An 18,188-nucleotide genomic window follows, 5' to 3' on the forward strand; every position below is an offset into this window, starting at 1 on the left:
CTGCACGTACTGACTGCGAACTGTGCCTTAGAAATTTGAGAGAGCGATTACCAAGCATCCTGCAGCTGCTTCCTTTTGTCAGTCAGAGCTTCCACTTCTCGGGAAGTTTACTTGAATACAAGTGCTGCTTTAAAAGCATCTCTGATTGCTTTATGAGAGATGGTAAACTGCATGTGTGAGAGTGGTCCTTGTTAATGTGTCCATGCGGTCCAAGGTCGAGGGGACCAGGCTGCGTTCTGCCAGGGCCACGTATGAGCTGTGATTTGAGAGTCCACCCTTGCCAGGGGTGGCTCTGGAGCCCCACTTCACGTCCCTTTCCCCCAGAGGGGAGGCGTGGACTTCTGTTGTCCATTGAGAATGGGGCTACCTGATGCACGCAGGAAAGTAACTGGCATTGATCCAGGGAAGAAAGGGTGACAACTTCCCCTGGGACTTCAGACTGCGACCCTTTCTGTGCTGCTCTTTCAGGCTGTACTGATGATCACATGGTGGTATAGATGTGATTTCCTAAATCATTAAGCTCATTCACTTGAGCTGACACATAACCTGTGTTTTATAACTGCTTCTGTAATTTTTTTCCTCATTTGACATCAGTGAGGCATTTCTCTTTTCTCTGTGCCTCCTGGCTTTCTTCACGCTTGTGTCTCTATACAGTGGTACTGCATTGGTGGAGAGATTAAAATTCCTCTTCAGTCACACTTCTTGTCACCTGTTGATGCACCTACTCCTCACAGCAATTGCAGTTCCATTAGTAAGCTCATGGTGTGAAAAAGGATGAAGTTGATTTCGCGATTTCTAAAGGGAAATAAGAATCACCTGTTTCGAAAGGGAGCACCAATGAGTACTGAAGGGATTTGATGGGTCGTATTGGGTCAGCAAGGAAAATCTTCAGTAAAGAAGGAAGAATGGAGTCCAAGTGCCACACCTCACGGACACCAGCTAATTACCGTGGAGTTCCCACTACTTATTGCACTAATCCTGGCAGAACTTATAGTGCACTTTCATTAATTTATTTTCCATGTGCTCTTCAGAAATAAAGATTTGAGCAAGGGTAACAGAGTCTGTCCCAGAGCAGAGAGCTGAATATAGTCCTGATCCTAATTAATTACTACATATATCTCTTTGGGCATCCAAAACCCCAGAATTTTAAATAGACACCTGCTTAAAAATGACAAGATGCAAAATGCAGCTCGTGAGCAGCAAAAGTTAACAAACTGTTTGGTAAGTAATAAAAGGAAGATTAATACTAAAGGAAGATAATCTGATGCCAAGAAGGTAGAGAAATTTAGTGGTTGTGGGGTGGGGGGTTGGTTTTTGGCTTTGCTTGGATTTTCTTCAGTCAGAACATTTGAACAGTATTTGAAAATCATGGCTAATCACCAGCCACAGCAGTGTGAGAATTTGGTCTAGTATAGTGGAAAAGCAAGTCAGTCTGCCAAACCAACTCAAATGTTTTAGATCCACTGAACCTGGATTATATTCACCGTAGTCAAATTGGGAAAAGTATCTGAAACAAAGCAAGTCATTGCCAGTTACGTTTAAAACGGGAGGGAAAAGGAAGATGCACAAAACTGAAGGGTGGTCAAAAGGCCAGTCAACCCAAAATTCCTAGTAAAAATATTCAGTTTGTAGATGCCTATAAATAAAATGTAAATAAATAAAAGAGGAGGGGTAGCAATTGTCAGAACCGCAGCTGGATGCAAAACCGAACTCAAAGCTTTTACAGTGGCTCACTATGAGTGGGAGGGTTGGTCAGTGGGTAGTAGAGACTGAGTTTTAAATAGCGTAAGGACAAAGTCTAGCTCATTTCTTCCATTCATATCAGTTAATGAAAAACAAGATGCTAGATAGATTCTGTGGAACTGATGGTATGTCATATACAAAGAATATTAGATGCCAGATGGTACAGTTCTGTCTGGTTTTAAAAGTTTAAAAAAAAATACTTGTAGTATTTACTTTGAAGTAGTAATGTTTTTATGAAGAAAATTCACTTTGTCAAAGCTCATGTCTTCAGTAATGTTCTGAATCTCAGATACTTGTAGATGCTTAAACTTGGACAAGGTTGCCAACACTTTGGATGACAAGGTTAAAATAAAATATTTTTCTCAAAGAATGGAATAATTGGTTAGACCTGTTACAACACCAAACCACAGCTTTGTGTTGCAGGTTTGGGGCTTCTTTTTTCCTGCAATTTTTAACTTCTCTCATGCACTGGAGGCTTGTCACAGATGTACTGGCAATGAATGATGGGCTATGACAGTGCCTTTCAGCGGTGCTGAGATTGTGTCGGGTGCCGGTGTCCTGGTAGCATGCCTAGGGCTAAACCGATCACAACGTGTATTGTTTCCTGTGACACACTGACAGAGACTACTGGGATTTAAACGCATTCCTCTGTTATGAAGAACATAGCTTGCTTCCAAGAATTGCGTGGCGATTTTACCAAGAAAATCTGTCACTGTTTGGGGGTTTTAGAGCACAGCCATGGCCCTCGGTGGCCCCGGCTCCTCCTTTGGCTGTCCTGGTGGTTTGCTGCGGTAGGGCTGTAGCCTACTGCAGGGTGTTAAAAAATAGCACTGCTTCATTTCCAGAAGGAGGTAGAGACAAAAGGGGGATAGCCTAGAGGAAAGCCACAGAAACAGTCAAACACTGAAAAGCATGACCTGATGAAGAAAATTTACAATTGAAAGAGATGTGTGCATTTTATCTGTAAGAGAGGATGGAGGCAGGGATACCCAGGATGAGTCCTTCTTAACAACAAGTTTGCACATTGGAGGAAGGCAAAAAACAGTAGGACATATACCTTAAAGATGGGAAAAGTAATGAAACTTGGGAAACTTACTTTCTGTTTGTTTGCTGTTTCTGTCTAACCTATATTACCTTTGCAGTTTCTTGATTACTGGTGGTTTTAAAGAAGATTAAGCCAAGGATGTATTAGGTAGAGCTGATTGGATTGGGAGATCTTTCCCTGCTGTTTTCTGTGCTGCAACCTCCACCTGATGCGGTGACTGGGAAATAAGTCTTCTGTCCCTGTGGGGAACACCTCGCAGTCTGGTCTACTGTGTGTAAAAAAGACACGTATAGCACCCTACACAAGAGCTGTCCTCTGAAGCTGCCTAAAGATTACTGGATTGGGATCTGCTGCTGAGGTGGACAGAAGATTTTAAGGCTTGTTCAAAGTTGGCACTGAATATAGATTGTGGCAACTGGATATAAAAGTGGTTTATAATGTGATGATGCGGACTTCTTTTCTAGAAACCTTACTATAAAAATCTGATTAGTTCCATTTTGGTTTATAGTTGAATTGCTGAATTTGATTTTCCTCAGCATCCTGAGTATTTTTAATATCTTTTACAGACCATAGGTACCATGACATAACGTTTCTTTCCTTTAAGCTGTGCAAGTATGTGTAAATAATTGTGTAAACACAAGCATAAATAATTACATTGATTTACATATACTAGTTACAGGTTTGTTTTAATTCTGCACTCTCTGTTTCTGGATGACCTTTTTAGAAGGTGCAGGACCAAAGGACTTTCAGAATGGTCCTGCAGTTCTGTCAATAGGGAATACACTGCACTAAGCAGTACTACCTGAAGAGTAAGAACCCAAATATTTTTTTTCCTACCTAGCTTGTTTTTATATATTTGCAAGGAAACAAAAGCATACAGTGTGTTGTCCTTTAACATTGTTATGGACCAATTCCAATGAAATGTACCCTTCTCTTCTTTTAAAGTCCCTATCAGTGCAGCTTTTGAAAACCAGAAAGCTTTTCTGTGTTTTGTTTATACGGACACAGGGTTCAAGTTTATCGGTTTCCTTCCCTTTCATTTAATTGAAAGTTCACAGCACTTGCCCCAGTTCCTTCCAAGAATCTGGTTACAAATCCTTCTGTATGGAGGAACATCTGAAGTGCTGGAATCACGAACCTTTTAATCTTTTAAACAACAGAAAATTGTTTTGAAATTCCCTTCTGCTTGGGGAGAGCTGGAATTTCTGATACTACAAAAGAAAATGCCCAAACTTGCCTACAGACAGCTGATGCCTGAAGCATCTCATGCGCTCGGTATAACATGTGCAGAATTGCTGCCTTGCAAGGGATGGATTGCCAAACTCACATGTGTTTCTGAGCTGTTCCGTGACTCTAATCAAAGAAAACCACAAGTATTGGGAAACTACAGAAAGCTCAATAACCGAAGTTTTATTTTGGGCTAGTGCAGCCAATAGAACTGTATTTAATTAGATTTAAAAGTATAAGGTAAAATACCTTTGAAAACTGATTTGATAAAACAGATTGCGTCTGTTTGCGGTTCAGATTGGAGATAAAGGTCTTAAGAAATAAGCTCGGGTTGTGTCTGTCTAGTGTGAGGCTGTGCGGTTCGCTGCAACACTGATATTTGGGCTGTCGTTCCCAGAACAAAAAGGCTGTGGCTGTGAGATCTGTAGAGCTAAATTGGTGCCAGAACTAGTTCTCATTTAACTCTGTGGTAGCAAGTTTAATGCCCAATCGAGTCCAGCCTTTTAGTCCTGCTTAACTTCATGTAGGAGCAGAGATCTGTCCTTCCACGGCCAGTATAAACTCTGTATTGTTCTGGGTACCCTCCGCTCTGTCCTGGCTCCTTTCGGAGATGGGCAGTTGTATGTCTCTGCTTGGTCTCGATCAGTCTCCTATTGCTGGCTTATCTGATAGCTGGCAGACACCCAATTCACGCTCACGAATCCGTGGCCTGGGTGTCTGTCTTGTGCCCGCTGTGGCATTGTGGTAGTCGGCATCAGAAAAGGGATTTGGGGTTTCGGAGACGTTTAAGCGTTTTGCATTATGGAGTTCAGTAAATTTAAATTACTTTGTCATGCAGCAAAGCTTTGGTACTTGAAGAATTCTACCTGTAGGATTCTTTTTATTGGCAGAATAATGAATTCATGGTTACTGACCTTTAGGAAAGGATGCATTTATTTAATGTTAGCTTTATGTTCTTTCACTCCTTTGTGGCTGCCATAGGTAGATCAGTAAGGCAATAAAATTAGCACTTGTTTTTTTTTAAAAAAAAAAAAAGAGAACAGAGGGAATCTTCCGGCGTATTGTGGTGGAAGAAATGCATCATTACAATTTCACAGCGTGGTGCTCACTCTTTCGTTAGGCTTCCACTTTATGAGTATCTAAAGCTAGAGTTCTTCATTTAGTGCTTGTTTTGGCTTGACTTAGTCTTAAGGCTGCAGTCTCACATATGGTTCTAACAAAAGTAATCCTTGTCTCATAGCTGGATGTATAGGCTTAGGTCAATAGTTTAGTATGAATGTATACACTACCATAAATCTGGACAGTAAAAATACACGTATAGTGAAACTCTATGGTGGTTTTCATTGTAGGAATAAAACATACTGTTTCCTTTCAGGTTTTACAGTTCCTTGTTTGGACATTTTAAAAATGAATGATAATTCATGGAAGATGATGTTTCTACTTCTAACTAGGCAGGAATTCAGATTTACTGTTTGGGTCGGGGGGAATCAGTAAAAATCTGGAAAGCTGCAATCAAAACAGTCAAGTCAGAAGGAAATGGATTAAAGGCCTTTTGAGTTGTGTTGGCACTTTTTCCTTTTTGAGAAGTTTTTTAGACTAACAGCTTGAGCTACATAAACTTGAAATATTTCTCAAGTGTTTGTTTATGTGAATTGCTTTCTAATGAGGTCATAGCTGTTTTCCCGGACACAGTGGTATTTCCTCTTAGTCTTTTTTTTTTTTTTAATGCTGCTTTCTACATTATGCCTTGAAGACGGAACAGGCATGTAAAAATCAAGTATTGGTCAGGATACTTCCAAGTTTTAACTCTAATGCTTTACAATCATATTAAATAACTCGAGGCCAGAGCTCAATATAAGCGTAGGTGGAAAGAAATACTAGAGTCCCTGAAATGCTTTAGAGTTTTAAAGAAAACCTGTATCATTGTCAAGAGTAACTCAGATGAAAGGTTTTTAGCCCCCAAGAGTAAGAGAATTGGGGTGGGTGGAAAGGAATCTGCAAATCCTGAATTTTCATTTAAATATTTTGCATCTCCCATATGATATTGAGCACTAACCAAAAAAGAAGAATCACCTGACCACAAAGTGGGCACAGTTTTCAGGCCTATGTGACTAGGCATTACAGACGTAAGTAAATAGTCTTTTCCATGTATTCTACAGAAATCAGCAGCACAGGCAATTGTCCTTTTTTTCCTTTGCTATGTTTAGTTCAGATGTCATGAAGTGTGATGGTTTTATCTCTGGTTTGGTAATGTTTTTAATTTTGACTTTGTTGCTGAAGTAAGTAGCTTCCTGTTTGCAGAACCTTTGGCTTTTGAGACTGCTAGATTCATAGCTTCAGAAAAAAACCATCTGTTTTTACTTGAGGAAGCTGTTTTCAGGTGTCTTGGGCTAGTGCCATAGAAGGCCAAAAAGTTTATTCTGAAGTGGGGAAGAGGGAGGAGGCTTAAGTCATCGAGTAACGTAATGATGAAACTGTGAAGTCATGATTTCCTAATGACTAATGTGGTGTATTATAGTTGAACATAAATTTGGAGTATTTCTTCTACAGTGTCTTGAGTCACACTGATTCAGCCCTGGGCTGTGGAGCTGCAGGGTTGCGTGTGTGTGTCAGGCTGGTTGGACACAACACGCTCTGCTGGCAATAGGTGGTGGAGGTGGAGGAAATTTCACATGCGGGAGGTAACTGAAGGGTCAAAAGCCCCCAGGAGACCCTATGATGCATTCACGAAGTGTGGATCTGCTTCATAATCTGGATTCAAACCTCTTCAGTATAAAAAAAAAAAATAGTCATTTTGAAAAGTGGTTAAATCTGCAAACTGTTTCATTGTTTTAGTTAGCATCTTTTTTTATTTTTAATTCCAATGAAGTAAATAGGCAACATCCTTTCCAAAACACTTAGGAATTTTCATAGGCTTTTAGTTTCTCACAAAGTTTGGATTTAATTCTACATTAGGGCTCTGCTGTAGATGGAGGCATGCAAGAAATAGTCTTGTTGTGTTTTTGAAACACTAAAGTGATCACGTAAATATTTATTACAATTGAGGTTACTTTCTGTGGGGAGTATAGATGTGAGCTGACTAGTGCAACTCCAGGTTGCTTGAACTGACGAGTATTCAGTTCTGCGTAACAGATTGTGCAGTCACAAAATACGTTTGTTGGGTGGTTTTTTTTTTTAAATATATCCCTATGGATTGGACAGCTTTAGTGCAACTTATCCACCTGTGTACCGAGTCCTGCAGAAAGGAAGATTGTACTTAAGAAACATCAGAAACTCTCTTAAAACAGAAAAAGCTATTGCTTCATGTGCTGAAATTTGAAGTAGCTTCTGGCTCATCCAGAATGAGACATATTTAACTCCTATGAAGAAAAAATAATGCTTTAACCTTGCTTCATTATTTTAATTTTTAAAATTGAGACTTTTAATTGTAAATAATTGCTCTGAAAGTAATTTTGAATAGCATTTTATTTTCTTCCATTGTTGAAACACACAATAAAATATACCATTCTTAAAAAAAATTGTAGTTGAGTTTAAAAAACAAAAGAAAAATCAGCTGTGTCTTTACGTCTGTTTTTGTCAGTAGCAACATGAGTTTAACTATTTTCCACTTAGCCATATCTGTAAATTGATTTTTTTTTTTCCTTCTTCTTTCAGAAGTGAAGCCAACTTGCATATTTAACAGCATGGAATATTATGATGGAGACATGTTTCGAATGGATGCTTGTCGTTTCTGCCGATGCCAAGGCGGAGTCTCTATTTGTTTCTCTGCCCAGTGTGGTGAGCTCCACTGCGACAGGTACTATGTGCCAGAAGGAGAGTGCTGCCCAGTGTGTGAAGGTACAGTATCTTTTCCAGTCCCGTTTGCTTATTAATTCCACTGTTTTTGAACATTCTTTTTCAATGCAAATGAGCAAACAAGTGCTTTATTTTCTTCTTCTAAAGGTTGCAGATTCCTCCTTAATTCAGTTTATTTCCACGTTTTTGCTGTGTCTGATGAGCTGTCTTGTTTTTTGCAGTGCTTCTCTGATGTTGACACTCTGCCTTTTTTATATAGAGCTGTTTGGGTTTCCTTTCCCTTCTGCATCAGAACTTCTTCAGACATGGTCAAGTGTGCAGTACTTTTCGGGGGGGCCCTATTCCCAAAGGTCGTAAAAAACTGTTCCTAATTTCTGCACCAGGCTTCTCCTGTGGTGGCCCTAAACCACATTACCGTTGCTTTGCAGCCTGCTTCTTCCAGTCTTGTTCTGCTCAGCTAGAGCAATGCATACACCTTCTCTGCAATTATGGCAAAGGCACGGGGCGCTGATTTGACTTCAGTGTTTTGCCTCTTCCTCCTTTGCCCTGTTTGACAGCCTTCTCCTCTGGTTGCTAGGCCTGCGGTCCTCCTAAAAAGAATTCTCTGGGAAATTTCATGCTGACCCTCTTGCTTACACTAGAAAATATTTGATGCATCTTCTGCCAGAATACAACCAGGATTCCAGGGGAGGGAGGTGGGGCTGGCACTCTGCACTTGGGTCTTGCCCCAGTGGAGGCCAGGTTATGGCCACAACATAGACAAAGACCTGCGAAGCGCTCCTGGTCCCTGTCTTTAAATGTGAATTTAGGAATGACTTCCCAGTAAGCAACTTGAGCCAGAAATCTCAAATCTCCTCCTAAGAGGAGAGGAATCTAATTATCAATGTCACTTTCAGACACTTTATGTAGTGTACTTAATTTCAATGTTCCTGTAGTTCCTTGCAGGAGCAAATAAGCCAAATGGTCCATTATAGTTTTGCTTCATTCCAAACAGAGAATTATGAAAGTAAAGAACCTTGTAAAAATGAGTCTAAAAGAGGCAGCTATAAGAGTTGGACCTTCTCAATCAGCACAGGATCTAGTGAAGGATACTGTTTTGGCAGTTTGTTTTGCTACAAACTATTGAAAACTTTTTCAGAGATTTAAAAAACAAAATCTGGATAATGAAATATCAGGGTGGGTAAGGTAGGAAGTCATTCTTTAAAGAGTATTTGTATTTTTGTATATTTTAGTGTGTTCATATCAGATAGGTTGATACATGATGTTCACATGTAGAGAAGTTGAAATACAAATGCTGTAGGCTTAAGTATTCTAGAGATACCAGTCCATGTTTGCTCTGTGTTTAAGATCTGGTCTAGACAGTCATTATTGGCTATAGTTGGAGACATGATTCTAGACTTCTTGATCCTTAGTCTTGGACTTAGAGCTATAGATATGTCCTTCATCCTATCTGGTGATTTAAATACACACCTATCGTATGATTTATCAATAAATTGTTCCACCATATCATCATACAGTGTTAAAAGTTGGGTTTTTTTCCATTTTCGCAACCTTTGAATCAGACTATCAAGAAAACCTGTTAACATTTCATTTGGGGTTTGATGAGTTCATGCGTATTAGGCCTGCAATGGAAATTTCTTCTTAAGACAGGTCTTTAGTAGATAGAATAAAATGGATAATGACTTATTGAGTACAATCTTCTTTTTCAAGTAATCACAGAATGGTAGGGGTTGGAAGGGACCTCTGGAGATCATCTAGTCCAACCCCCTTGCTAAAGCAGGATCACCTAAAGCAGGATGCACAAGATCACGTGCAGGCGGGTTTTGAATATCTCCAGAGAAGGAGACTCCACAGCCTCTCGGGGCAACCTGTTCCATTGCTCTGTCACCCTCAGAGTAAAGAAATTTTTCCTCGTGTTCAGATGAAACTTCCCGTGTTCCAGTTTGTGCCCATTGCCCCTTGTCCTGTTGCTGGGCACCACTGAAAAGAGTCTGGCCTCATCCTCTTGAACCCATCCTTTAGATATTTATAAGCATTGATGAGATCCCCTCTGTCTACTCTTCTCCAGGCTAAACAGCCCCAGCTCTCTCAGCCTTTCCTCATAAGAGAGATGCTCCAGTCCCCTCATCATCTTTGTAGCCCTTTGATGGGCTCTCTCTAGTAATTCCCTGTCTGTCTTGAACTGTGGAGCCCAGAACTGGACACAATATTCCAGATGTGACCTCACCAGGGCAGAGTAGAGGGGGAGGATAACCTCCCTCGACCTGCTGGCCACTCTCTTCTTAACGCACCCCAGGATACCATTGGCCTTCTTGGCCACAAGGGCACATTGCTGGCTCATGGCTCAGTCCTTGTTGTCCACCAGGACTCCCAGGTCCTTCTCTGCAGCGCTGCTTCCCAGCAAGTCAACCCCTAACCTGTACTGGTGCTTAGGGTTATTCCTCCCTAGGTGCAGGACCCTACACTTGCCTTTGTTGAATTTCATTAGGATCCTCTCTGCCCAACCCTCTAGCTGGTGCAGATCTCGCTGAATGGCAGCACAGCTTTCTGGTGTGCTGTAATTTAATTTCTGCTTAGCTGACTGAGATGCCAAGTTACAGGGTCTTTTGTCAAATCATCTGGCGCTGTTTGACTTGCTTGTTGCTGTTGCGTGCTTTTCTGATAGGGCTTGTAGCGTTAGATCATAGAATCACGGAATGGTTTGGGTTGGAAGGGACCTCAAAGATCATCTAGTTCCAACCCCCCTGCCATGGGCAGGGACACCCTCCACTAGACCACATTGCCCAAAGCCTCATCCAACCTGGTCTTAAACACTTCCAGGGAGGGGGCCTCCACAACCTCTCTGGGCAACCTGTTCCAGTGCCTCACCACCCTCACAGTAAAGAATTTCTTTCTAATATCTAATCTAAATCAACCCTCCTTCAGCTTAAACCCATTACCCCTTGTCCTGTCACTACACTCCCTGATAAACAGTCCCTCACCATCTTTTCTGTAGGCCCCCTTCAGATACTGGTAAGGCGCAATTAGATCTCCCCAGAGCCGCCTTTTCTCCAGGCTAAACAGCCCCAGCTCTCTCAGCCTGTCCTCATAGGAGAAGTGCTCCAGCCCTCTGATCAGCTTCGTGACCCTCCTCTGGACTCTCTCCAACAGGTCCATGTCTCTCCTGTACTGGGGCCCCAGAGCTGGACACAGTACTCCAGGTGGGGTCTCACCAGAGTGGAGTAGAGGGGCAGGATCACCTCCCTCGACCTGCTGGTCACACCTCTTTTGATGCAGCCCAGGACACGGTTGGCTTTCTGGGCTGCAAGCACACACTGCCAGCTCATGTTGAGCTTCTCATCAATCAATACCCCCAAGTCCTTCTCCTCAGGGCTGCTTTCAATGCATTTCTCACCCAGCCTGTAGTCATGCTTGGGATTGCGCCGACCCACGTGCAGGACCTTGCACTTGGCCTTGTTGAACTTCATGCGGTTCACACGGGCCCACCTCTCCAGCCTGTCAAGGTCCCTCTGGATGGCATCCCTTCCCTCCAGCGTGTCGACCCCACCACACAGCTTGGTGTCGTCGGCAAGCTTGCTGAGGGTGCACTCGATCCCATTCTCCATGTCGCCGACAAAGATGTTGAACAGTGCTGGTCCCAGTACCGACCCCTGAGGAATGCCACTCGTCACTGTTCTCCACTTGGACATTGAGCCATTGACCGCAACTCTTTGAGTGCGACCATCTAGCCAATTCCTTATCCACAGAGTGGTCCATCCGTCAAATCCATGTGTCTCCAATTTAGAGGCAAGGATGTCATGCGGGACAGTGTCAAATGTCTTGCACCAGTCCAAGTAGATGATGTCGGTTGCCCTTCCCTATCAAGCCCGCAGGGCAAGGGAGATGATTCTCCCCACTACTCTGCTCTTGTGAGACCCCACCTGGAGTACTGCATCCAGCTCTGGGGGCCCCAGTACAAGAAAGACAGGATCCTGTTGGAGTAAATCCAGAGGAGGGCCACGAAGCTGATCAGAGGGCTGGAGCACCTCTCCTATGAAGACAGGCTGAGAGAGTTGGGATTGTTCAGCCTTGAGAAGAGAAGGCTCCAAGGAGACCTTATAGCAGCCTTCCAGTACCTGAAGGGGGCCTACAGGAAAGCTGGAGAGGGACTGAGGGCAGGTAGCGATAGGACAAGGGGTAATGGCTTTAAACTGAAAGAGGGTAGATTTAGATTAGATATTAGGGAAAAAATCTTCCCTGTGGGGGTGGTGAGGCACTGGAACAGGTTGCCCAGGTTGTGGATGCCCCATCCCTGGAAGTGCTCAAGGCCAGGCTGGATGGGGCTTTGGGCAACCTGGTCTAGTTGAAGGTGTCCCTGCCCAGGGCAGGGGGGTTGGAACTAAATGATCTTTAAAGGTCCCTTCCAACCCAAACCATTCTGACTCTATGATCAAGAAAGTCTGATTTCTCATATCTGAATGATTGGATAGTTGTTTATTCTCCTGCTTTCCTTAAACATGTCAAAAAGAGAAAAGAAAGCTCTGATAGCTTTCTTAACTCAGGTTATGTTAAGTGACACTTAAATTAACAAGTCTTTTAATTGGGCAGAATGTATACCTAACAGCCCGCCCATTCATGCTTTTCTGGTTGGTGAAGAGATGGCTTTTCCCCTACCTATTCTCTTTCTAATTGATTATTTTATAACTGATTTTCAAGGTGATTAATTTCTTCATACTAATGTTTTCTTGCTGATAGAAATATGAAGAAAGAGAATCCTTTCTTCTTTTCTGCAATAATTTTAAAATGATAAATGGTAAATTCCCGATGCATTGTGTAGTACAGGCACAAGCCCTTCTTGCCTTCAGGAAGAATTATTTCTCAAAGTCCTGTAGGATTCCTCAGCATCAGGACATGTAATTTGCTGGGCTCAATTTATAGCTTTAAATACTGTTGACCTTTTAAGAGTACCAGGAACTTTGTGCTTTGACTTGCATAAAATACTATTGCAAATAACACAAGTCTTACATAGCTTTTCTGTGCTTTCTCTGTATTCCTGTGTCAGTCAGAATCCCATGCATAAGTTGGATGATAAAATTCACTTAACGTGTTTGTGTATGATTAGATTTTTGGGCTGGGTCAAAATAGGTAATTACACGTGCAAGGTAATCATAAAACAAAAAAGGTGCTAAGTTAAGAGATTAGGAAATGATTTTTAAATGTCTTATTTTCCCAAACACCTGGTTTTTATGTTGGCTTAACCCATTTTGCTAAAACTGGGACTATCACTAAAATTCAGGATAGGAGTGAATGCCAGGTAAAGGTAGAAATTTTGCACAGTTTCACTCCAAATGGTCAGAATTTGATAGTGTCATAAACGTGATACAATGGCTTATAATAAGACAACAGCTATTAGCACTGCTACTGCTTTTATCTACATTAACATGGATTGCCTTCCTTCCAAAGGGGATTCATGTAACTTCAGAGTCCCTTTTTCTTCTTCTTCTTTTATATATATAAGGCATCTCTTTTCTCCCAAGTCCTTCAAACTTAACACTTTCTGAAAATTGACTTATGGGTAAATGATTTGTGCTTATTTGATGTTTGCTGAAATAATGCTTTTAGTTGCATTGTTTTTAATATATTGAATTTGTTTTAATATGTAACTTGTATTATTACTTGCTTTGAAAACTTGATGTGATTACTGTACATTCTCAGATATTTAATTTTTGAGTCTAACACTTATCTCTTTATTAGCCACCATGATGAGTTGCATACATTCACATGATGCGTATATTTTTACTATTAATATCAGTGTTGCTTATCGCATTTGTGAAGAGAAAAATATGTTCTTTCTGTAGGGTAAAAGCTGCTTTTATTTCAAGTCATTAATTAGCACATATAGAATTGCAGTATTTATTTGGATGAAACCTGAGGAGAAATCTTATGTAAAGTATATCCCCCAAAATTCTGTTATCTAAATATCTGAATGTTAATTTGATTGCTAGCAGGTAAATGGGCCTTGTAGATTTTAAGCATAAAAAGCTCCCTCTGAAATGAAATTGAAAACCGAGCCAGATAATCTGTTCAGGAAAACTAGTGTATGTCCAAAACTGTGAGGAGATGTAGCTTAAGGCAGACTCCTTGTTCCAGCAGGAAATGGGCCAGAGGTCCCATCTATAAAATAGTGGTGCGATGCTGACAGGAGTCATTCCAGCAATTCTTTGAGTTTTTTTCAGTTCCCCTCAGAATTTGTTAAGCTGGTACAAAAGAATGGATTGATAGGGATAAGATCCATTTTGCTTTGAAGAACAAAATCAGAAAAAACAAAAATTAAGCTTCTTAAAAAACCATAACCCAGCCATTTGTAGATACATTTTCCATTCTAGATCTGCTTGATGAATACAAAATTTGAGTCAAAATAGTTAAAAATATCTGAATTTATGAATGTTCAGTTTAAGTTGACTTAACTTTTTTGACAGTAAATTTCAGTATTGAAATATCTAAGATGTTACCTACCTTATTTTACCACTGTATGCCACAATGTGATTCTTTTAAGACTTAATAGTGGTCGCACTTGATCCTTTCGAGGTAATGTAAAAATCACGGTATTGCAGTTATTCATATATAAAGTTTAGGCATAAAAGGGAAGATAAAACTTCTTGTTCTCTTGCAATTCCTCTCATTTCAGACCCAGTTTATCCGGTAAATAACCCCGCTGGCTGTTATGCCAACGGTCAGATCCAAGCTCATGGAGACCGCTGGCGAGAGGACGACTGTACTTTCTGCCAGTGCATCAACGGAGACCCGCACTGCGTTGCAACGGCCTGCGGGCAGAGCTGCCTGAATCCCGTTAAAGTCCCTGGGGAGTGCTGTCCCGTGTGTGAAGGTAAGATTGGTGTGCCCTCTTCTACGCTTCGGTCTGTCGTGGCTGCCGCTTACCTGCTAATTCCTCGTTTACTTCAAAACTTTGGAGGGCTGAAGTAGCTGGTGCAGCGTTGCCTGTGATTGAATAAACTAGCGAGGGCGGAAGACGTAAGCGTGGTTTAACTGCACCTCTATGTGGCAATACCTGATACTCTCTTGGCTCAAAAGGGTGTAGTAAGAGATCATTTAAGATCAGCATTGTTCACTGATTTTACTCTTAGTGTTGCTAAAAGCTTATTATTAAATACAGGAGAAGTTAGAATATCAAAATGTTCATCGGCTGGTATTACTGATAATTGGATTATTCCTGGTTTCTTACTCATCAGTGTTATTTAGTTAAAATTAAAAATCTCTTTGCACAATATAGTTTGATATTGGACATAATTACTGAGTGAATAAAACATGATTATTTCAGTGAAACTTACAAAGGATGATGTTATCTGGGGTAAATAATAATCATTATTATTTACAGTTTAAAATGCAATTTTCCTTACCTTGTGGAAATACATATATCTTGTATAACTGACTTTTTAACTTAACTGTATGGTAAGTGCTTGCCCGGCCTGGCAATGGAAATGTGAAGATTTGCAAACTGAGACATAAAAAAAAAAATTGTATATATGTATGTACATTCGGAGTTGCATTTTATGGAGTAGCTGTTCATCATGAAAAACACCAGATTGCTAAATTTAGAAATGGTTAATCTAGACCTGTCTTCAGAGCCATCTTCACAGTGTATAAACTCTTGTGGGTGCTCAGTGAGCTACCACTTACGTCTTTCTTGTTCCACCTCTAATAGAATGAAATTAATTTTGTGTAACTGCGTGTGTCTTGGGGCCCTTCTTAAGTTGCAGCATCCATCTAAGTTCACTGGGATACTTACTTTTTCGGATAAATCTGAGGAGCATAAAGATTTCTTACAGGTGCTCTTTCATTCCGAAATTCACATCACGAGACACAAAGAAGGTGTCTGATAATGTATAAAAGCTGCTAGTGAATTGTAGAGAGTTGCTACTTGCACTGAATTAATTTTACGATGAGGAAGCAGGTTAACTGCTTTTAAAACCCCAGTGATCCCCTCATGATGGATATCACAGAGTATGTGCTGTCGCCCATCATTATTTAGCATGTATGTGAGCAAGCTTGGGAAGGTAGTACAGAGAGAGAGGTTGATGGAAGTATTATCAGTATGTTAAGGGTTTGAGGTTTTTTCCTCCAATGAGAGAAGAAGAGACAAATGTCTCTGTTTTCCTATTCCAGATTGGAGAAAATGGAGAGAAATAATTGGATTAAATGCTTATCTATATGAGACCGAGATAATTATGATGAACCATGGGAAGCAAACACAGGGTAGAGTGTAGACTCCCATCGTTCATCACTAAAGGTTGCAATGCAGCCAGGATGGTGCTTCATTAATGTACCATGCTAATGCCTCCACAGTGCTTTCACGACACAAGCTACCTCATCTGGACTAGGTTAGGTAATTCTGTGCTATAACATGTTTTTACTCTTGAGAAGCAGAAGTAGCTAGCCACTGCTCAGTTCATGCTAGGAGGGGATTTGAGCATACTCAGGCACCTGTGGTCAGAGGATACCTGAAAACACGCTTGAATCCTCTCTTCTTTCTTCTCTTCCCTTCCCTCCCCTCCCCCACAGCAAACAAAACCAAACAAAACAGATGATTATGCTCCATAATGCCAAGTTATTTAATTTTAGGATCTTAGATTTGGGAATATTTCAAGGATCAAAAATCTGGACTGTGTAAAACTCAGCTGTGAGTTCAGATGTTAGAACCCAAGATATAAAATACATATTTTGCAAGAAGCAGCTTCAGATGATCTTATGAGAAATTACTTCAGTATCTGAGACTTAACAATTTATCTTGCAATAATAAATAAATAAATCCCTGAAAAAATGAACCAACCAAGCGTATCAGTAAACGTCCTAAAGTTATGTTTTAGGGCATCAAATAAGCTCAAGGCTGCTACGCCTTGTAATTAGCAACCCAAATAAAAACATTTACATACATTTGAGATCAAGGTATTACCAGATTCAAAGTTTGTTAATTAAGGAGCCTTACATGTCTTGCTGAATCTGTTAACATCTTTCTTTGAAAGCTTGCATTAAGAAAACATTAGGAAAAAATAATTTGTTAAATATTGGCTGTCCGCATACTGTATATTTCTCAATTATTTTTCAAAAAAGTAACTGTTTGAGCTGATAACAGCAGGGACTTGTGCATTAACCATAGACATATGGCCCACCTCCAAGGTCAGATAGTATCAGGTGTCTTGAGATTTAAATCTGAGATTAATAGTGTTTCTACTTCCTGGCTGGGAAGCTGGCTGACAAATCAATCCCTTGATTTTAATGTTACTAATGAAAAAGATGTACAACATGTTTAGTGAAGATCTAGAAGCAATAAAATACATTCCAGGCACAGTTTTTCCTAAGAGAAATTAAATGTCTTCAGTGTCAGCCATATGATGCTTTTCTGCATACTACCCCATTAAATCTGCGTATCTTAATCTTGCAGTGTAGTGTATGAGCAGAAGTATCAACTGAATGGAAGCTCAGACTTTACTAATGTTGCATGATATCTTAAACCCACTGTCCTGTGCCCTCCAGTCTGTGTTCCTTTTTTTCCATCCTTCTGCATCTTCTTATCTCCTACTGTTCAGCATAGAACACCAAAATCCATATCTAGTGTGGGCTAAGTTCTGGGATCACTGACACAATATAGTATCATATTTTCAACTGTGCAAGTTATTAGAGAAAGGGATTCGTCCAGAGTAAATGGTTATTAGTATCAGTCACTTCTCACTTTCCCTGCCCTGTCTTCCATCTAAATGCTGCTGTACCTACAATTCTGCCAATTCAGTTATTTCCTGCCTGGTTTATAATCAATTTCAGTGAAAGGAAATATCTATTCCAGTAGATAAGTTTACATTCCTGCAGCTACATAAAGATAAAATTGTTCTTGGATTACATTTTCAAAAAATTTTGCAGTCAAAGAATCAAATATAATGTAGTAGAAATTCTGTGAACACAGGTTCTTGAAACATCAGCACAGTATGTCAGCACACAAATGTATTCAGCCTATGAACGCAGTAAATTCAGTCGAAGTAGAACATTCCTACTGCCCCATGAAGAAAATCCTGGTGTTCTTACTACAGCAGTGAGAAAATCAGAGTGCAAGGATTGTGGAGACTGAAGTCATATAGAAATAGCTTTCTAAATTAGAGATCAAGGAGTAGCAATTGTGATATGTAATATTACCATACAGAATTGATTTCTATCAGTTTTCCACAGTAAACCCTTTTTAATGCTTCTTCACACGCTGCTGTGTACATATCCATAGTGCGTATCCTGTATGTGTGTGTGTGTAACCCACAGGGTACACGTTCCACTGTTGATTGGACAGCCAAATTGGTTTGAAATGTGTAATTTTCTGAACGCTTGTCTGGGCTTTGTT

General features: G+C 40.6%; 1 protein-coding gene across 1 annotated transcript in view; it reads left to right on the forward strand.

The window, feature by feature from the left end:
* Positions 1-18,188, forward strand: part of CRIM1 (cysteine rich transmembrane BMP regulator 1) — a 194,041-nt gene that overhangs the window by 119,125 nt on the left and 56,728 nt on the right. The window contains exons 6-7 of the mRNA XM_054820273.1: positions 7,670-7,852; positions 14,478-14,675. Of these exons, the coding sequence (XP_054676248.1) occupies positions 7,670-7,852; positions 14,478-14,675 (381 nt within the window). The remainder of the gene's footprint in view (positions 1-7,669; positions 7,853-14,477; positions 14,676-18,188) is intronic.

The sequence above is a fragment of the Grus americana genome, chromosome 3 (assembly GCF_028858705.1).
Source record: "Grus americana isolate bGruAme1 chromosome 3, bGruAme1.mat, whole genome shotgun sequence".
Classification (NCBI taxonomy): Eukaryota; Metazoa; Chordata; class Aves; order Gruiformes; family Gruidae; genus Grus; species Grus americana.